At 44.2% G+C, this 22,945-nt stretch overlaps 1 protein-coding gene across 1 annotated transcript; it reads right to left on the reverse strand.

Annotated features, from left to right (window-relative positions):
* Positions 1-5,064: 5,064 nt before the first annotated feature.
* On the reverse strand, positions 5,065-22,741 carry LOC139471392 (sialin-like). The gene is made up of 11 exons (XM_071253757.1): positions 22,699-22,741; positions 21,277-21,620; positions 17,968-18,201; positions 17,223-17,310; positions 14,828-14,923; positions 13,965-14,098; positions 11,401-11,541; positions 10,694-10,826; positions 7,535-7,685; positions 5,987-6,077; positions 5,065-5,220 (listed from the first exon to the last, which is right to left on the reverse strand). The coding sequence occupies exons 1-11, from the start codon at positions 22,739-22,741 to the stop codon at positions 5,065-5,067; spliced, it is 1,611 nt and encodes a 536-aa protein (XP_071109858.1).
* Positions 22,742-22,945: the final 204 nt, after the last annotated feature.

A 22,945-nucleotide genomic window follows, 5' to 3' on the forward strand; every position in this document is an offset into this window, starting at 1 on the left:
AATGGTTCCAGTAGTAATACTCTGTTGCTCTCACAACGGGAGATTTTAACAGGAATATCAGCCTGGGAGTGGGGAGGAATCTGAACTGTTTTGCGAGGTCTAGCAAACCCTGCATTGGCATTCACCAAGCTTACGGATATTAAACCATCATGCAGGTGAACTGTGCGGTTTGATAGATCAATTTTGACATGGTTTGACTGGAGAAAGTCTATACCAAGAATGATTGTGTGATGTAATGATTCGAAGACATGAAAATCTTGTGAATAAGAAGCATGGCCGATATTAAGTTGTAGAGTGACTAAACCTAACACAGGAGGGCGTTCTCCTCCAACACCAATAATCTCTGTTAGATGAGATTCCTGAAGGTGAGACTCAGTGAGTCCTATTTTCTTCAGAAATTTCATATGAACACAGCTGATTGTTGCTCCAGTGTCTATTAATGCTGTTGTTTTGACTTGTCTGACCTTTACTTGAATGGTGTGTTTAGATAATGGAGCTACAAGAGATACATGATGTTGTTTAGAGTTAGTAGAGGATGGGGAAGTAGGGGTAGTATGCCTAGTGGGTGGGTCAGATGGTTTGAGTTGTTTAAATGGGTGCCTGATTCTAGGTGGATCCTTGGAATCAGGCACGCGTCCCTATTTATTATCTATCTTAGACAGAAGAACCTGGTAACAAACAGATGTATGGTGACCTTTCTTTCTACAAACATTGCAAATGGTATGCCGATGGGGACAGAAATTACGCTGAGAACAATACCCACCACATCCTGAGCATCTTTCTCTGTTGTTTCTGCTTGCTGGTTGGAGCTGCTCTCGTCTGAAGTCACGTGGCCTGTGATGCGACTGTGGACTGGCATAAGATGACTGATGACCTTGTCTTGAGCTGTAGTCATCTCCATTAGCGCCATCACTAGTGTTGATAGCTTTGTCACCTGGTCTGTGAGGTTAGCTTGATCTGGCTGTTGGATGCTGAGGTATGACTTGGCTGCTAGTTCACCCTGTTGACGCACTTCTTCCAATGTTTTGGGTTCTTTATTATAGACCCATTGTCTGACGGAAGGGCACAGACCATTCACAGCTGTGGCAACTAAAATGCATTTACTAGAGGTAGACTGCTGTAACCTACTGATGTAATCTGATACTGATTCAGCAGGTTGCTGATTGATCGCCAATACTGACAGATCAAATTGTCCTGATGGTTGAAATCTAGTAATGAAGGCTTGTTTCAAACTATTCCAGTCTGACTTGATATCGTCACTCAAGGCATGATGCCACTGTTTGGCTGGTCCTTCTAAGAGGAAGTTCAAAATTAAACACGCTCTGTCTTGGTCAGTACCTTGGAGTTTAACCCAAGTTTCAAGATCTGACCACCAGTTATTTGCATCCTGCTTACCTGAATATTTAGGAAGTTGAATATGTGACATGGCCATGCTTGTGTTTGAAGCCGTGGAGGAAATACTTTGAGTAGCTGCTGTTGAGGATGTTGTTGATAACGTCGACACGGTTGTTGATACTGACGTAGATGTTGATGTTGACATTGACGTTGGTACCGTTGATGTTGACGTTGTGTATGTTGCTGGTGATGTTGGTATTGTAGATGTTGGCGTCTGTGATGTAGAGCTGTTGTTGATGATGACTCTGCCTGGCAACTCAGGGTTACAACGAGTCAAGACTAAAAGACTGCAGCCTCATCCTGTTCTCTGTGTTCTGCCTTTCATCAGCACCTGAAACTTTGATCTCCATCAACTGACGTAGCTTGTGTTTCGGGCCGTTTTGCCTTGTGTGGGCGTGGTCCCGTTAGCTACGTCACAATAGCCAAGATAGTGGGGGAATTAACTTGGTAGAGCTGATTACTCGCCTGGGGCATAACCCAAGCCTGGCCACCTGGCTGAGTTAGATAATCCGGAGTCACTGGTTTGTGACGGTCAGTTACGTGCATGGCAACTGACTAACATTATCAACAGAAATATATTTAGTTTTCGCTAGTTGTAAGATAAAATATTGGGAAAAATACAAAACATATTATTGAAATATGACCACTATAATTATGGGTTAATTATAGTGATTTTAGGAACAAACTCGTGCTTTGCGGATACAGTTTCAAACAATGCAGATATACTAACGCTTCTTTATAGTTCGCTGTTGCAGTGAGTGTGATGAAATGAAGTAAGGTCACATACGCTATGGAGGTATACGTTTTCTAAACTGTATCCATTCAACAAGAACATGTTACAACATGACACCTCTTATTTCAATAACCCATTTTGTTGTTACAATCGTGAAATGTATAACACCTAAAACCTAAAACATAGGCATAATACATACACACAGCGAATGCACAACATATAACATATAAAACATAGGAAACATACATACACACAATGAATGCACGATATATAACACGTAAAATCAGGATGACAGTTATCTCGAGTCAGTGCTTACCTGGAAGTGTCCTGGTGATCCTGTCTAAAGCTGTAAGTGATACTTCGTCCACTCAAAGTCCTTTAATTCGACATATCGTTCAAGACTATGAAATTGTTTCGCTATTATAACTGCAATTAACTGTAATCATATGTATTTAGTTATGAAATAATGTTTTTAACTGAAATATATGAGCGATGTCTATAGTGATACGCTGAAACTACTTTGTATCTGGCTCAGCAACACGATGTATTTAAGAGTAATATCATGATGATCACAGAGACAATGTACAATTCAGAACATTCGTATTCCTTGTTGAATATCATGTTTATCTCATCAGGTGACCAGACAAAGTGTCTGGTTATGCTTTATGAGTCATATCTTACTTGTATCTTAGATAGTCCCTATGCCTGCAAGTGTAGGAGGCTGAATTACATATTGGGAACCTGGGTGGGATATCAGCCATTATTACAAACCTGTATAACACAACAAGGAGGAGAGCTTCCTGAATTTTGAGAACTGGAACAAATATAATAGTGTGAGTGAGTGAGTTGGGTTTAACGCCGCTTTTAACAGTATTCCAGTTATATCAAGGCGTGTCAGCTTAATGTGGGAGTAAAGCCCGAAGTGATGTAGGTCTGAGACGTTTACCACTTCGGTGAAACCCCGGAGCACGGATATGGTGCTGACAAACCTAGAAACATAATCGGGGCGAACCGGGATTCGAAACCACAATCATAGGTTTCTGGGGTACCCAAGGGACGCAACTCTGCACAGCGAATCGCGGCGCCTTAGACGACTGGGCCATCAGTGCCCCTCAAATATAATAGAGTAGTGAGTGAGTGAATATGGTTTTACGCCGCTTTTAGCAATTATTCCAGCAATATCACGGCGGGGGACACCAGAAATGGGCTTCACACATTGTGTCCATGTCGGGAATCGAACCCGGGTCTTCGGCCTGACGAGCAAACGCTTTAACCACTAGGCTACCCGACCGCCCCCATAATAGAGTAACGCCATTAATGTGCAGTATCTTCAAGACGGTGAAACTACACTGTCCCGGAAGATTTCTTATTAGCACTACCGTCAATGTAGGAGCGACCCTTATTGCGAACTACAAAACTTCGATGTGATTCTAAACACTTTGAGGGGCACAGGAGACATAGTCGTCTGGGGATGCAATTCGCAGCGCAGAGCTGCTTCTCTTCTGCCTGGAAACTAAGACTGGATGTGTGAATACTGGTTCACCCCAATCTTGTGGCTAGGTTTGACAGCACCATACCCATGCCCCTGGATGTCATCAAGTTGTAGTCGACTGAAACCTGCACAAATTGGGGCTGTTCACTCTATCACTTTTCATAATGGAGTTTCATCGTGTCAAGTTGTTCCTGAACTATTGCATCAGTTTTATACAATTCTTGCTTTATCGTATGACTGTGTACTCCCGTGTGTATATGCGCTTCTACCCACAAGAAACAATCAATCTATAACGGAGTGGTAGCAGATCTACCATTATCAAATGTGAACATGTTTACCTTTCAAATGTTTTAATTTTTTTTGGGTGGAGGGAAATATATTTGACCCGAGGGGCAATAGGGAGGTTGGCCAGGGGAAATAGGCCTAGGCCCATAGGTGAACCACATTCTTCGTATATTGATAGCTAAGGAATGGATTCCCTTGTTTGCAAATTTCAAATTCAGGAACATGCAATCTTTTTTATGATTTAGTGGAGTCTTTTTCTGTTTGGTCAAACGTTTCAAAGCAATATCAATAACCATACTCTCTAGTCGCTGCTGTGGGCTCACACTGTTTGTGGGGCGGTCGGGTAGCCTAGAGGTTAAAGCGTTCGCTCGTCACGCCGAAGACCCGGGTTCGATTCCCGACATGGGTGCAATGTGTGAACCCATTTCTGGTGTCCCCCGCCATGATATTGCTGGAATATTGCTAAAAGCGGCGTAAAACCACACTGACTCACTCTTACTGTTTGTAGACCAATACGTCAGCAAGGGTTCTTGGAGTCGTATAATGACACCGAGTATAGTCTTGTTCTTTGGAGAGGCAACAAATGTTCCAAATGAATGGTATCATTTGGCCTTCGTCCTTTCTTGTGACCATGGCTGCGTCGACTCAGTACGTTGATATCAGCAGTTCGTTGGTTAGAAAGACTAACGTCTTTCTGTGTCATTACATCTATCTGACATTGCTTAAAAGTCTAATCCAATGATTTTCTTCGGACATTCTGTCAGGGCGACTGCTTTTAAGGCTATAAGATGGAATGTGTATTTTCCAAAATCCTGACCCATCTAAACCATCTGTTGCAGCAGTCCCGTCTGAAGCATAGTGATGGTGGGGGCCACAATTTTACCGTCTCGACCCAAACACTTCGCATTTTGTTCGTTCAACATTTGTTTTGTCAAATGCTACCAAGTATTTGGTGCATCCCGACGTGATATTTCATGGAATATTACTAAAAGCGGCTGAAAACCCAACTTACCTCCTCACCCTTTACAAATGAGATAAAACCTTATCCACTGCATTGACTAGATAAAGTACATAACTTCCGTATCCACCTCTCAATTGATGCATACAATCCCGAAGATTCACACTTCAATTTTTATTTTCAAGCCTCCAATATAACATTCTAAGCCGCTTCATGTTTGGGGTCTTCTGGCTCTCTGGGCTTCTCCTTAGCCCAGTCCTGTTCCTGGCCACTGCCGAACACCAGGAATATAACGTCAGAAGCAAGGACGATTCCCACTGTTATAAAGAACACTTTCTGCCACTGTTCCTGACTTTTCTGAAAATAGAATGTGATATCACAAGCCTTTAATTGCGACCAAAAGATAGTTTTGTTTATGTTGGCGAACAATGAAATGACCAACATGATCACACTTTTTATCTCCGTGTGTGTGTGTGTGTGGGTGGATGGGTGGGTGGGCGGGTCTGTGTGTGTGTGTGCGTGTCTGTGTGTGTGTGTGTGTTTATGGGGGGGGGGGGGGGGGGGTATTTGAGTGTGTGGGTGTGGGTATGCGTGGGTGTGTGAGTGTGAGTGAGTGTGTGGTTATGTGGGTGTATGTGTGTGGGGGTGGGGGGGTGTATGTGTGAGTGTGTGGATATATGTGTGTGAGTGTGTGTGTGTGAGTGTGTGTGTGTGTGTGGAGGGGGGGGATGTGTGTGGGATGGGTGAGTGGGTGAGTGGGGGTGTGGTTATGTGTGTGTGTGTGGGGGGGGGGATGTGTGTGTGTGAGTGTGTGAGTGAGTAAGTGAGTGTGTGTGTGAGTGAGTGTGTGGGTATGTGGGTGTAACGTCCACCTGCCAACATACACGACCATATAGTAAGACGGTATTTTTGTCATTGGTGATCGGGACGGTTGGGGGTCCAACACATCACGCACGCACGCACATGTTAGACCCGTCACTAGTTAACATGTCTTTTCGTAGGCGTATGAATGATATTTAGTGTTCCCAGACAATGCATCGTACGAACTGTTCATGTCAGCTGTATTGTGGATTCTCACATGTCGGGAATAGTTCATGTTCATCAGTATCATACGTGTACCTACATCCAGCGTCATGGACGACGTTATCAGGGGGTTGATGATGGTCCCTATGATAGCAACACTCAGCGTCACTCCCATAATCTGCCCAGAGTACCTGAAAAAACAACAAATCTCCACTTATATCTCCACAATAATACTTATTATCTCCACAATAATTCAGGTCCAACACGCTATGTACTTCAATTACATACTCTGCAAGAAAAGAAACGCAAAAGTAGTAAAATCGTTAATATCTGATAGAGTGTTGTCGACATCTATACAAAATTACAAAATTAATACCAAAAAAATGAATTGGTCATTTCTGCATGGATTGGAATTGATTTGTGTGGAAAGAATGGGGTACTGCAGAACTTTGGTGAAAATATGGAAAAAATAGCACAAACATAACCGCATGAGAGCCTGGTGCCGAAACACAACAACATGACATGCACGTTCAACATCAATTGTTGGTCTATAAAACGTTGGGTTTTCATTTGCATGCCATCACAATCTTATAGCAAGTGAACAGCGAAAACATGCCTTGACTGACGGAAGCCCAACGCCCGACTTCACACAGCAAGACTGACAACAGCTATTTTCAGGAATCACAACATCCAGGTCCTGTCATGGCCCTAGGTCTCAAGATGTTAATTCAATGGAACATTAATGGGATGTACTGGATCAACTACCGCGTCAGCAACAACCACAACACCTCCGACATCTGGTAAAAGCACTACAGGCAGAATTGGTGCACATTCCCCGAGCCACAATTCGGGATCTGATTTGTTTCCATCGGACGACGATGCCAGTCAATTTTGGACTCTAATAGTGGCCATACAAGAAATTGAGAACCGAATCAATAATGATGTCTGACAATTTTGAACAGTCGATAGCCATCTGTTGATTATTTGTATGATATATAAAATATACATTAAAAATCACTTATGCGTATATTTTTTTGCAGAATATATTACATTAGTTATTAGTTATTTTATGTTACGTTATATGTGCACTTGACTTTCTGTGCTAGAATGTTAAAAGTCACATTACCATCTCCTCCTACCGGGTACCCACTCACTGCTGAGTGAACAGAGGCATATTTCGAACAAGGTCACTTCAAGGACTCCTAGGGGGGCACGGGTGGCCAAGTCGTCTAAGGCGCCGCGATTCGTTGTGCAGAGTTGCGTCCCTTGGGCACACCGGAAACCTATGATTGTGGGTTCGAATCCCGGTTCGCCCCAATTATGTTTCTAGGTTTGTCAGCACCATACCCGTGCTCGTGGGTTTCACCTAAGTGGTAAACGTGAGACCTGCATCACTTCGGGCTTTCCTCCCACATTAAGCTGACACGCCGTGATATAACTGGAATACTGTTAAAAGCGGCGTTAAACAAAACTCATTCATTCACTCAAGGACTCCTAGGACTCTCCGCGACTGACGTTGTTAAGTTTCCCCTGATTGGTGACCTGTGCGCTGTGACCTGTGCGCTGTGCCACGTGCCCCTATCAGCTTACCACTGATGACACTGCGAGCGCGGACATGGTGTTGACAGACTGATTATTCCAATGTTACCTTGGAGCTATATCAAAGTAGTTGACCCTGAAAGACGCCATTGTGGTTGAGTGGGACGTCATCGTCAGAGTTAAAAGCGCCACTGCCAGCATTCTCTGGTCAGAATTCAGGAACCCAACTCCGATCAACATGGCTGCAGGAACCACGGAACCTGCGAAACAAAGCACGAGGTTGAACAGAAAATGTGATATCCAAAACAGTCAAGTCGTGTAGTTGACACATTATCAGCTAAATATGTCCCTTAATATCAAATATATCAACACAAGTCGATAAAAAAATATTTAATATCCAGAGGAATGCCAACTTTGTTGATGAGTGTTGATATGTTCGACATCGAAAGACATCGGAGTGAGATTCTATTCATCATCCAAAATCAATCTCCCAGTTTATTAACAGTAAGAACCAGTGCCTTAAGTGTGAAAAGTAGAGTGAGGTGAAATGGGGTTTAACGTCGCGTCCAAGATTATTGCACTTATATAGCGACGTGCATGTACGTGTGTGTGTTTGTGTGGCTGCTTGTACTAGTCCGGACTAATGCCGATTTATAATGCCAGCTCACTGAGATACCATGCCGCAGTTTAACATGAATACCCCACTCAGACACAGTATACTGACTCCGAGCCGACCAGTCCTTGTTTTAGCCCCTTAATGCCGGGCGCCAGACAACATAACCAAATTTTAACGTCTTTTGGTATGCCGCGGTCGGGGATCGCGGACGCTCTACCACTAGACCACGTAGGCGTTCGTGAGAAGTAGAGGCAATCATCAGAGTGTCATAGAGAAAGGTGATGCCATAATGAACTGGAAAGCATTGTGAAGCAGTTCATTATGATGCAATGTATCCCACCCACTGATATATCCTGCGGAAGCCAGTTTGGGGTGATAAACGCAGACACGGATATTTGCCCAGTCTGAGATTAACCTATAGAAGCGCCCTTACAATCAGCAACACTAAATCGCTACACCGCAGCTGTTGTTTCCGCTTCCCCCCCATCGCTGTTTTCTGTCACTGAGGCAACGAATCGTCCCTCTTGAACAGTCTGCCAAACTGACCTACAGAATTTACTCAGCACTTCTATATGTACTTCTCCGAATAGCTACTTATCACAAAACAATAAAACTATATATACTCAACAACAAAGGTTCCCGTGACACCAATATTTTAGTGTATTTTTCAAAGAAGTAAAGTTTGGTTTTCACTATTGTAGTACATGTATGGAATCAAGTCACAAAAACGCAACTGCTACAGAAATAAATAATAATAAATAATAAATAATGCATTCCATGCAAAAGTTTAATGCAGACCCATGCATTTCACTACCCAAGAATGGGTATCAAAACATGTGTGTTAACGGGATTCCATATGCATTGTTTAGCATCGTGCTGACAACAACCACTCAGAAAAACAACAAAATTACGCAATTATTCAACATTACGAAATGCCACGCCTGTCCAAAATAAGCGTCAGCGAGCTATCGGTATGCTTGAAGCAGGATCGAGTCAACGTTATGTTGCAAGACAATTTATAATTAACGTCCACAGAAATACCATTTGGTGTTTATGGCAACGTTGGTAACAGACGAATGCAGTCAGAGACCATCCTCGGAGGCCACACGTAACCAATAATCGACACGACAACTGGATTCGAACAACGCACCTACGAAATCGATTCCAGCCAGCAACAGTGACTGCAAGAAGCATCCCTGGCCTTCGACGAATATCTGCACAAACCGTACGATTCCGCCTCAGATGTGCAGGGATTGTCGCCAGAAGACCCGCCAGACGTCCCATTTTGACAGGAAACCACCGTCAAGCATGTCTACAGTGGTGCAGACAGCGTCTACGCTGGACGGCCATGCAGTGGGTACAAGTTCTATTCAATGACGAGTCTCGTTTTCACCTCAGCCACAGCAATGGACGGATTCGAGTGTACCGACGTCGAGGTGAACGTTACGTCAATCATTGTGTCATGGAAGAAGATCGGTTCGGGGGCGGCGGCGTTATGGTATAGGGTGGGATTACAGCAAGACAGAGGACCCGTTTGATGTGGTAGAGGGAAATCTCAATGGACAGCGCTACCGCGACGAGATCATGGGCCCTGTCGTTCTACCGTTTTTGCGTCATGGCCCAGGCATCACCTTGCAACATGACAACGCCCGGCCTCATACTGCTCGACTTGCTCAGGATTCTCTTCAACAAAACAACATGAATGACATCCCCTGGCCGGCTCGCTCCCCTAATCTCTCACCAATCGAGCATATGTGGGATGAGATGGATCGGCGCCTTCGACGTCAACCACGTGTTCCACAGACACTCCAGGAACCTTCGAAACATGCAGATATGGACAGATATCCGACAGGACTTTGTGCGACGCCTGGTCCATTCCATGAGACGAAGATGTGTTGCTTGCATCGCAACCAGAGGTGGACACACACGCTATTAATTTGTAAACTGACATTTTGGCATCACGCATCACGCATTTTCTGAAGTCAGTATGGCAAATTAAATCATTTGAACAGTCTTTTATCTGTTGCAAACCGAAATTGTATCAGATTTGGTAAAAAAACATAACTTTGCATTAAATCTTATTCAATGTCACAGGAACTTTTGTTGTTCAGTATATATCATATTTCTCCAAAGATTTTTATCCAAAGCTTGGCGCCCCGTGAAGATCCGGGGTAGAATAGGTCTTCAGCAACACATGCTTGCCGTAAAAGGTGACTATGCTTGTCGGAAAAGGCGACTAACGGGATCGGGTGGTCAGGCTCGCTGATTTGGTTGATGCATGTTATCGATCCCAATTGCGTGGATCGATGCTCATGATATTAATCACTGGATTGTCTGCTCCAGACTCGATAATTTACAGACCGACGTCATATAGCTGGAATATTGCTGAGTGTGGCGTTAAACAACAAACCAACCAACCAACCAACCAAAGCTTGGCTAAAAAAACAATTATCGGTTCCGTTTGGGCCGCTGTCCACTTTTTTCCAAAACCCAAAACTGTTCAAGATGCGGGAAACGTAGGGTGGTAATATATTGAATATTATCTCGTGCTTATACAGATTTACCAGATAGAGTCACTTACTGACAGCAGGACATCGGCCAGGACATCGCCGCATGTTGTGTTACCCCATGTCCTGTTGCGCATGAACTCACCTATAGTCTGGAACAACTTCCGGGTCACGGTGGTGGACAGGTAACCCTTGATCAACAGGTTGTCCGCAACGTAGGCAGAGAGTATGGCTCCAATAAACCGGCCGATGAAAGGAAGTGAAGACAAGCTGCCGTTCTGCACAAACATGAAACCATTCTCAGAATACGTTTGACAACTGATAGTGTTTGTACAATGGCACAAACAGTGGCCAGTGAAACTAGAGTGAGTAGGTTTGACGCCGCAAAAAAAACAACAGGGTTTGTGGCGGGGTTGGGTTTTGGAGGAAAACACAAGAAAACGGCTTCGTGTTGGGACCCGAACATGGGTCTTAGACTTGAGGGGCATTGCAATTAGCAATATTTCAGCAATATGGCAGGGTTGTGGTGTGGTGTGGTGTGGTGTGATGTGGTGTGTGTGTGTGTGTGTGTGTGTGTGTGTGTGTGTGTGTGTGTGTCGGGGTTGGGTAAGAGTACACAAGAAAACGGCCGCATACATGGTCTTCGTGTGAGAACGCGAACCCGGGTCTTAGGCGTGAGGGGCTAAAGCTCTAACCACTGGGCGACCGTATCGCCCTCATGCCCCTCGAGTAAGGATATTGAGGTGACGTTAAATCATGGTCAACGACAACAAATTTCTTTCAAGAACGGTTTTGTTTAAGTATTGATCTGTGTTGTACGCACACGTTGTGCAGCCACCAGGACGACCTCACCTCCTTGATACTGAACTTGAGGACATCATCCATGTACAGCGGTATGAACGTCGTCATCGACGTCAGCACCCATGCTTCAGAGAAGTGGAGTGTCACCAGCGCCCAGAACGGCGGCGATCTCACGATCTTTATCCACGGTGCCTGGAATGGAATATATGACATCATGGTAGACCTACATTCATCATACTTGAAATTGCTGCACTGAAGACACACGTGAGAGGCCAGGGCAGGATATGGAGGTGTTCTACGCAAACCGTAGTGTTGTGGATAGAACGTCTGTACGGAGGCGGAAGGTCGGTGGTTCGATTCCCCAGCATTAAGGAAATGAAACAAGCCCTGGTCGGCGTGGTGTCTGTGTAATGTATCTGAGTGGGGTATCCATGTTAAACTGTGGCATGGTATCTCAGTAGGCTAGCACTGTGAAACTAGCTTCAGTCAGCTAGTACAAGCAGCTCCCTCAACAACACACATATGCACGAACACACGCACGCAAACGCGCACACACGTGCACGTGTACGTCGCTATGTAAGTGCAATAATCTCGAATGCGACGTTAAACGTCATTTCACCTCTGCTCGTAACGACTCAGGCGTCGCATTTTCCTGGGCAGAGTTGCGTCCCTTGGACACGCCAGAAACCTATGATCGTCGGTCTGAATACCGGTTCGAACCGATCATGTTTCTAGATTTGTCAGGGGTCACGGATGGCCCAGTCGTCTAAGGCGCCACGATTCGCTGTGCAGAGTTGCATCCCTTAGGCACGCCACAAACCTAGGATTGTGGGTTCGAATCCTGATTCGCCCCGATTATGTTTCTAGGTTTGTCAGCACCATACCCATGCTCGTGGGTTTCACCGAAGTGGTTTACGTCTGAGACCTGCATCACTTCGGACTTTCCTCCCACATTAAGCTGACATGCTGCGATATAACTGGAATACTGTTAAAAGCGGCGTTTAACCCAACTCACTCACTCACACTCACTCTAGATTTGTCAGCACCATACCCGTGCTCATTCTCTTCACCAAAGCGGGAAATGACTGGAATACAGATAAAACGGCGTTAAAGCATACTCACTCACTCACTGACTCCAGACAAACTCTTACGACTTCATCACTGCGTAGCTGTATGTATGACTGACCCGCTGGGTTAACTCGTCATAGAACCCTACTTCATCACACAGTATCCCGTCAATATAGACAACTATAACTAAAGGAGTTGAACCTGGTTAACTCGAGACCAATGTCGAATTATCCGCTCGGGACAAGCATTTGTTGTTCATTATTGAATAATTACCACTTTCTTATGGTGGGTAGTAAACTAATAGGATAAATATGCAAATACGTTCAATCTAGACAGGAACTCTATTATTATCCATACATTTTCGATGCTCGATAAACCATTTTGAAGGTTCCCAGAAACGTCGACACTTTTGTAAACAAATATGGCTGCAAAACCTTTGGCACTATATAATCAATGAGATGGTTTACTCAGGCATTGTATTCATACGCGGATTCTTAAGTTTCTTCAACGTGTGGAAGTACGTCTAAAACTTTAATATATTTTTAAATAAATTTATATAACATAAAGATTTTCATTCTCGTCTGTTGTCATATCGAAAATATCATATATCAAGAGTACAACATGTCGTACTTTATAGTACAGAAGCTATGCAGTAGTTTCACTGTAGGTTCAGGACGAGTGAGTGAGTGAGTTGGGTTTAACGCCACTTTTAACAGTATTCCAGTTATATCACGGCATGCCAGCTTAATGTGGGAGGAAAGCCCGAAGTGATGCAGGTCTCAGACGTTTACCACTTCGGTGAAACCCACGAGCACGGGTATGGTGCTGACAAACCTAGAAACATAATTGGGGCGAACCGGGATTCGAACCCACAATCATAGGTTTCTGGCGTACCCAAGGGACGCAACTCTGTACAGCGAATCGCGGCGCCTTAGACGACTGGGCCACCCGTGCCCCTAGGTTCAGGACGAGATTGGCCTATGACCGATAGGTCAATGCAGATGTCAAGCTGTGTGCTGACGATCTGCGAGCTGTGCCTCAAACAAGCATTCTACTATAAAGATTCGGGTTCAAGTCGAAGCCACAGGACCATTACGCTGTACAGAGTTGTGTCCCTTAGGCGTACGCAGGAAACTATGACTTGCGGGTTCGAATCCCGGATTCAGCCCCAATTATTGATTCTTGGTGAGCACCTTACCCGTGCTCGTGGGTTTTACGTCCCTTTGACACCTCGTCGTAACTGATTTACCATTGAAAGCGGCGTTAAAACTAATCACTCACTCTCTAAAGAAAATCTCACCACCACTCCAGCTCTTGAAATACACACTCCCCAGTGAAGTGAGTGAGTGAGTATGGTTTTACGCCGCTTTTAGCAATATTCCAGCAATATCACGGCGGGGGACACCAGAAATGGGCTTCACACATTGTACCCATGTCGGGAATCGGACCCGGGTCTTCGGCGTGACGAGCGAACGCTTTAACCACTAGGCTACCCAACCGCCCCCCAGTGAAGTGACCCTGTTGTTTATACGATGAGAAAGGCGTACCTTGACTGATGTTGTTTTTGTTGTTTTCATATAGTAGATGATGCGTTTCTCCCTGTCAGTCATCCGGGGATGTGACTCCGGGGAGTCGAACACGACCACCATCCACAGGACCAGCCACACACAGCCACACCCTCCTGGAGACGGGACAATGGTACACAAAGGAGATACACCTAGTGTGTTATGAAATTTGATGAAGGTACACAATTATTTTAATTTGGAACCGAGCGGTTTAGCGCGAGATAAAGGTTTGCCGGGATGGCAATGAATATCTAACACAAAAAGGTTTGTAAACAACATGTTGCCAGAAATAAAGTTTCGTCAAACACATTTTTATAATGTTATATTTTACTTTCTTTGTCGGTTGTTTCAATGACGATGGAAATTGTCCTACTCTGTCTGTTCGCTGTAGAACATGTCCCCGACATGTATTAGAGATCTGGCTTGCATTATTCACCACTATTCTGCTTTTACCCACAATGGATATTTTTTCGGCACTAACGTGGCTATTCTCTGGCGCTGACATTCTATATTTGCCTAGTATTTTGGAAATCTTAATACCATTGAATATGTTTAATGAATAAGTGGTTCATTAAATACGATAGAAATAAGATTTGTTTTGTATGTGTAGAATGAAGTTTACGTGTGACTTATTGATCTAACGCGCCAATGATTGATACAGCGTTGCATACCTACTTCTAAAGGTCATTAAACCAATCAATATCGCTCACCCATTACAGTGTGTAACGCCTTCAAATGCATGACATAATTATATGATGTTTAAAGTTGAAGATTTAAAAAAAAATCCATAGAAAATAACACTTGCATTATCAAAGACAAAATATCACGTGGTGTCCGACCCTTACCGTATACATAGAAGATAAAGGGCCAGCCCTCGTCGAGCGGGACCCCGCAGATCATGGCGGACACCACGGTCACTATGATGCTCCCGATGTTGACCCCTGGGGAGAATAAAAAACATCTGTCCAACAAAATAACAATACTAGTAGTCGTCGAAGTCGTGGGAGTATTAGTATTTTTATCAGAAGGGTAATTATAGTAGGGGTAACAGCAGCAGTTTTGCATGTTTGTTTTTTGTGTAACGCCGCACAATATTCTAGCTATATGACGCCGGTCTGTAAATAAGCGAGTCTCGTCCAGACAATCCAGTGATTGATATCATGACATGCATCAACCAACTCAGCGAGCCTCACCACCCGATCCAGTTAGTCGCCTTAAGTGTAATGACAAGCATAGTCGCCTTTTACGGCAAGCATGGGTTGCTGAAGACCTATTCTACCCCGGATCTTCACGGGTCAGCAGCAGAAGTAGAAGTAGCAGTAGTAGAGGTAGGAGTAATAGTAGTAGTCGCTAGTACTAGAGACAGTAGTCGTAGTCGTAGTCATAGTCGTAGTCGTAGTAGTACCAGTTCTGATAACTTATTCCATACAATCTGGAAAGATTGTGTTCGCCTAACATGCTGGATGCGCTGTCTGTTCGCTGGATACGCTAGATGATCTGTGTGTTCGCCTGACATGTTGCATGCTCCGTGTGCTTACTTAACATGCTGGGTGCGCTGTATGTTCGCCTAACGTGTTGTAGTTCCTGTGTGTTCGCCTGATAAGATCGATGATCTGAGTGTTCGCCTAACATGTTGGATGCTCTGTGTGTTCACCTAACATGCCGGATGTGATGTGTGTTCACCTAATATGCTGGATGCTCTGTGTGTTCGACTACCATTCTCGATGCTCTGTGTGTTCGCCTACCATTCTCGATGTGCTGTGTGTTCGCCTAACATGCCGGATGTGCTTTGTGTTCGCCTACCATTCTAGATGTGCTATGTGTTCACCTAACATGCTGGATGTGATGTGTGTTCACCTAATATGCTGGATGCTCTGTGTGTTCGCCTACCATTCTGGATGTGCTGTGTGTTCGCCTAACATGCCGGATGTGATGTGTGTTCACCTACCATTCTGGATATGCTGTGTGTTCACCTATCATGCCGGATGCTCTGTGTGTTCGCCTACCATTCTGGATGTGCTGTGTTCGCCTAACATGCCGGGTGTGATGTGTGTTCGCCTAACATGCCGGATGTGATGTGTGTTCACCTAACATGCCGGATGTGCTATGTGTTCGCCTAACATGCCGGATGTACTGTGTGTTCGCCTAACATGCCGGATGTGCTGTGTGTTCGCCTAACATGCCGGATGTGCTATGTGTTCGCCTAACATGCCGGATGTGCTATATTTTCGCCTAACATGCCGGATGTGCTGTGTGTTCATCTAACATGCCGGATGCTCCGTGTGTTCGCCTACCATTCTGGATGTGCTATCTGTTCACCTGACATGCCGGATGTGATGTGTGTTCGCCTACCATTCTGGATGTGATGTGTGTTTGCCTACCATTCTGGATGTGCTATGTGTTCGCCTAACATGCCGGATATGCTATGTGTTCGCCTAACATGCCGGATGTGATGTGTGTTCATCTAACATGCCGGATGCTCTGTGTGTTCGCCTACCATTCTGGATGTGCTATGTGTTCGCCTAACATGCCGGATGTGATGTGTGTTCGCCTACCATTCTGGATGTGATGTGTGTTCGCCTACCATTCTGGATGTGCTGTGTTCGCCTATAATGCTGGGTGATCTGTGTGTTCGCCTAACATGCCGGATGCTCTGTGTGTTCACCTAACATGCCAGATGCTCTGTGTGCATGTTGCATGCGTTGTATGTTTGCCTAATACGCTAGATGATCTGTATGTTCGCCTAACATGTTGCATGCTCTGTGTGTTCGCCTGGCACACTGGATGTGCTGTGTGTTCGCCTGATACGCTAGATGATCTGTCTGTTCACCTGGTACACTGGGTCCGCTGTATGTTCGCCTGGTACACTGGATGCGCTGTATGTTCGCCTGATACGCTAGATGATCTGTCTATTCGCCTCACATGCTGGATGTGCTGTGTGTTCGCCTAACATGCTGGATGTGCTGTGTGTTCGCCTAACATGCTGGATCTTTCAACAAGCCACAAATGAAGTGAATCAATTTTTTTGGTTTAACGCCACACTCAACAATTCTCCAGTTTTTTTACGGCGGTCTCTCAAACCAAGACAAGACACTCTATCTATTGATAGTATCAGCAACGATCAGTCGGGACATGATGACACGCCATCAAACCCAAGTCGCCGAGCCTGACCACTCAACCCAGTCGGTCGCCTGAACCAGTGAACCAGGATAGCAATGCCATGTGATGTGTATTACATACCCGAATTGGTGAAAGCAGCAAGCTGGGCCTTCTCCTTTATGGGAGCCCAGTGAGACCATAATACTTGTTGTGACGGTAGAACAACACCCTTTAAAGAAGTAGGACAAGCCTTCACACAACACGCCACAGATCTTTGAACTGCTGGATTTATAATGAACATGTATTCATGTTTGGATCAAAGGTAAAACGCCCATGCCCCAGAAAAATGTCTTCAACTTAGTTTTCCTTTGTATGTATTTTTGTTTTAAAGACAGGTAAAAAGTAATCCGTCAAATTACGATACGTTTAAGATAAACAGCATATATTGTTATTTCAATTTATTATTTCAATTGTCAACACCGTGATTTAATTTGGCTTTCAATGTTAGAATTATTATTAGCGTGTATAGTTGTAACAGTAGCAAAAGTCTTATCACCATCAATACTGAACATATTTCATGTTATGATTGGTGCACGGGCGCAAAGACGTCTAAGGCGCCACAATTCGCAGTGCAGAGTTGCGTCCCTTTGAGACCCCAAGACACCTATGATTGTGGGTTCGAATCCCGGTTCGCCCCGATTTTTAAGTTTCTAGGTTTGTCAGTACCATACCTGTGCTCATGAGTTTCGCCAAAGTGGCTAAGATCTGCATCACTTTGGGTTTTCCTCACACATAAGCTGACACGCCGTGATATAACTAGAATACTGTTAAATTGACGTTAAAGCCATCTCACTTACTCACGCACTGATTTCAAGCCTAAACGTACCGATGCAAAACCCAGGGTGACCCTAAGTGACACGGCCAGGTAGAAGTTGACCCGGAACGCCATTGGCAGCAAAAGCGTGATGAGGGAACAGGTGATCAGAGATAAACCAATCATTTTCTTCGGTCCAAACCTGGCTGCCAGAAACCCGCCTACAAAGGGCGTGGTTAGGTAACCATAGTAATAACTTGAAAATAATACACCCTCCAGGTCTCGGGAAAAGTAGGGGTTGGTTTTCTGTAAAATGAATAAAAAGGTGAAAGCACATATTGCCATGTATTCCCGGCCACAAGTGTACACAATGCTGTTTTGTTGCCATAGTAACAATAGCAGGGTTATGTACAAAAGTTTGCCGCTGACACTGTGTGGCGCCAGGTTACATTCAAATAATGGGTATGAATTATATGCAGCAGAAAAAAAGCCTCATACGTAAACATAATAATAATGTTACCGGTGAGATGGAATATGCTGAACACCCGGTGTTAAGAACTGGAGAAAACACGCTCACGAGTTTTTGGTAGACAGAGCATGCCCTGGGGAGAGGGAAAAACCAAGGGGACATTACCAGGGACATATGTTTAAATGCCTGTAGAAAGAAGTCTCTTACTTAATGGCGATCCCAATGAATAGGTTTATAAGACTGTATCTTTACTGTAACTCGAGTGCAGGTCCTTGAATGTGCTTCTCTGTCTTCTTATGTGATTAAGTGAGTATTGTTTTACGCCGTTTTTAACAATATTCCATCAATATCACGGCGGGGGGACACCAGAAATGGGTTTAACACATAGTACCTATGTGGGGAATGGAACTCGTGTCGAGCGAGCACTTTAACCACTGGGCTACCCCACCGCCCCCTTTTTTAGAGGTTTAGTAACGTTAAATGGGGTTTAACGTCGCATCCAAGATTATTGCACTTATACAGCGACGTGCATGTATGTGTATACAAGTCTTTACATGTCCGGTGTTTCATGTTGTTTGTGTTGTTCTTTGTTTAAACCCGCACTAGACTGACGGGAGCCCGTATGTAATCGAGTCTAGACCAGACAATCCAGTGATCGAGATTGTGAGCAACGATTACGGCCACCATCCCCACGATGTCTAAACCGGATGTAAGCCTCAGTATAACATGGATACCCTTCCCAGACACCGAGCCGACCTGTCCCTGCTATTTCCCCAGCGCCAGGAAGTATCATCGTTTGACGCGGCCAAGATATCGAACCACAAACCTTCCGCAATCGGGGCAGGCGCTCTATCCACTGAAGCATGGAGGTGATCTTTCGTTTTGACGATGGACACGTGGGAAATGAAATGTATAAGTGTGTGTGTTAGGGGGGGGGGGGGGGGGGGGGGGGGATTGAATACACTTCACATGTAAATGATTGTGTATGTCAATTACAGTGAAAACCTGGAACGTCACCTTAAATACAAAGGGAAAGAATCAATCCTTTGTGAATCTTGAAGTTGGTTAATCGAGACCATTACCCACGGGACGTTAACTTCAGGAACAGCGGGTTTCACTGTATAAGAAGAAGAAGAAGAAGAATCTCGTGGGAGGTCAATCCTGTACGTACTTAGGGATGCAGATTAGGGACAAACTCCTGAATGGCCATATCTAGGGCAAACTTCGGGCAGAGTACAAATGTTGACTTCAGAAAATCTGGAGTTCAGAGCTGAACGCTCGCAATAAAGTCAAAGTCATCAATACTTATGGTGTACACATCCTTTCATATGTTGTTGATTGGACGAAACAAGAAATTCGGGGTATTGACACTCTAGATCTCACACAAAGAATCATGTCAGACAATAGATCCCATCACCCTCGCTCTTCCCTCAATCGCGTACATTTATCAATCATTATGAGAGGACGTGGTTTGAATAACGTTGGGGCTCTTCATGATAGGATTGTTTTTGCACTTCTGCACACATTTATTTGTCTGATGATCCTCTTGTGAAGCATGCCAAGACTCACGATGAAAACAAGGCATTCCACAGTTTTCTAAAACGAGCCAAGGATGTGGGACATAATCTCAATGTCGGTGTTGATTTTGTTGATGGTTCTGTACTGCTGGACGGTACAGTAATGAGTGCCAACCAAGCGAAGTGCCATATCCAATCGGCACAGACTAAGTTTTTCAAGGAGAGGCTGCTTTCTGAACGACCACTGCATCGAGTTTATGTGCAGTGTGTTGAGAAGGTCAGCAGCCCTGCAGAGTCCTTCGCTTGGATGACGTCGGCTGGCCTGAAAAGTGAAACAGAAGGCTATCTGTTTTCTGCTCAGGACGAGTCACTTCCCACTCGAAACCGTCAATGTGTGATTTTGCATCAAAATGTAAATATGAAATGTAGATTATATAATGAATTTAATGAGACTGTCCAACACATTGTCAGTGGATGCCCAGCTTTGGCACAAACACAGTATCCTAAACGACATGATGGTGCAGCTCGATCATTTTATTACCGTCTTCGCAATGCTTGTGGTTTTGACACAGAGGTCCACCCATGGTACGACTCGGAATATGTAGAGGGCGTCATGGAAAATGATAAATACAAAATTCTTTGGAATAGGCCCATGTTGCAGCCTCAGACGTATCCAGGCCAACAAACCTGATCTTGTCCTTTTTGGTAAATCCAATGAAATCATTTATATCATTGAATTTTCTGTCCCCTTTGAATATGCAAATATGCGGACCTCGCTTTCGAAATGTGACGCTTGCATCCCAGGTACCAAGTTGTCCGACTCCCAATTGTTCTCGGTGCCTCAGGTTTGGTACCTCCCTATCTGTTGAATGACATTTGGAGAGTATCCGGGCTTGCCACCAGGAATACAACCCTTCTGACAATCTGGGTAATGCAGAAGGCTGCAGTGTTGGGGAGTCTTCACATTCTCCGAAAGGTTTGGGTTCGACTAGGCAGCGCTTCCTAGGAGAATTCCCATTCGCTGTCTGGGCTGCGTGTAGAGGGGGTAAGGGCCCTGAGCTGGTGATGACCCTAACCAGCCTGACTGTCCCAGGATCACCCAAACCCTCTTTGATGCATTTTTCATTTCAATCTATACAAAAAAATAATAATAATGCTACAAAACCCTTTCAATATCCAATAGATATCTTTGCATAAACCAGAGTCGGTTGTACAATTCCGACTTTATCATGAGCAAGTATTTATGAATCACTATCAAATAGTGATAATACCAGGTGTTCGCGAAAAAGGGAGTGCTTCCTGTGCCACCGGTGGCATCCGTCACAAACACCTGCAAAGGCAAGTCAATTGTTCAAATCTATATGGTAAGGATGACCAATATAAGATGTTACTTACGTACATACTGGAGGGGGTTGTAGGGCGGTCAGTGAGGTTTCCACCAGATATATTCTGCGACAGAATGATGTAGCCGTATCCTGCTGTAACGTTGGGAAACCCTGTCGACGTTGTCGTGTTGATTGTAGAATTTGTAATATCGCCGACATCCACCTCCATGCACACTACTGCCATACTGAGACAATGACGTAACGTTATCAGCAGGACTGACGCCATGGCACTCATGTAAGCAATGGCCCATCGACAGGACGTGAACTTTGACACGAGCGTGTCGTCAGGTGGAGGTAACTCTTCCTTTTCTTGTTGCAGCCATGATGATTTTTCATTATCCTCTTCAATCTCGCCTTGAAACAATGAAAGAACACTGGTAGGCTTAGTCTTATTTGAAATAAAAACTTGCGTCAAAGATATCTATATTTGTAGTACTTGTGCTTTAAAATGCCACTTTAAATGCGTACGTAATATACGTTTTATGATGAGATGGATGGTTGGCAAATCATTTCCATTCTTGTCAGGCTTCTTCTCTTTTAAGACTGCTAACAAAATAATGTAATGATGTATTATATCATTACTCTTAACTCCGAAAACTGTCAATCACGATTTCACCGGGAATAGCTGGGCCTGAATTTACCAAGTTACATTATATAATAGATTGTTTTGAATCGAACACTATGCTCGTAGACTGCAAAATTTGTATTTAATGACTTTTCAAAATATAATTGTACCCTGTTATCTCGAGATCCTTCATCTCCAAAGTACCCATATCTCGACCCTATTCTCCGGTCTCACTGTGTAAATATATATAATTGTGATCGCTTATCTCGATTTGAGATAAAAAGACATAGTGCTATCTCAAACAAACCTTTGACTTTACTATAGAATTATATACTAGATAATCTCGAAGTTGGCATTTGCCACATAAACAGCCATCCATTATAGAAGTGGATGGTGCGGTAAGATTTGTCTTAGGATTGTATCATACTTCTCCCCACCCCCAGTAATAATGGATGAAACAGCAACTGTATTGATGTTCAGAAAAAATCCGAGTGAGGTCTGTCCTTAAAGATTGTCGATCTATAGTACAGATAGTATCAAGAGAATCACGAGTGTCAGTGCTAAACGTCCATGACTTGGGTTTTCTTCCCATGACTCTTCGTGATATACAGTAAACTACGGTTATAACGAACTCAAAGGGACTACTAATTTTAGCTCGTAATAACCGTAATTCGTTATAAGCATATATACAGCATAACTACAGCATATAGTCAGGACAAAAAAGTTAGTTCGTTATATCCGTTAGTTCGTTATAACCGTGTTCGTTATAACCGTAGTTTACTGTAATTGAACTACTACAAAAAAGCGTCGTTGGACCAAACTCACTCACTCACTCCCTCACTCACGTATACTCTCTGTCTAACATACCATGTCCGTCACCTTCAACGCGCCTTCCTGGTTCAATCTCCATGTTGAACATCACTTTCTTCTCAAATCCATCCTGCTTCACCGTCCGTTCCGACAACCACACAACTACTACAGCGTCCACGACCTCTGTACACACGGCCCATGTGCACGAACAACGTTTCCTAAGCGGTGTGTGGTGACACGACAACGTGTTCAGATACAATTAAACCATATATTGTCTGAGATACTATTATAACTAGAATTAAGG

The sequence above is a fragment of the Haliotis cracherodii genome, unplaced genomic scaffold (genome assembly GCF_022045235.1).
Source record: "Haliotis cracherodii isolate W230 unplaced genomic scaffold, xgHalCrac1.p SCAF_22, whole genome shotgun sequence".
Taxonomy (NCBI): Eukaryota; Metazoa; Mollusca; class Gastropoda; order Lepetellida; family Haliotidae; genus Haliotis; species Haliotis cracherodii.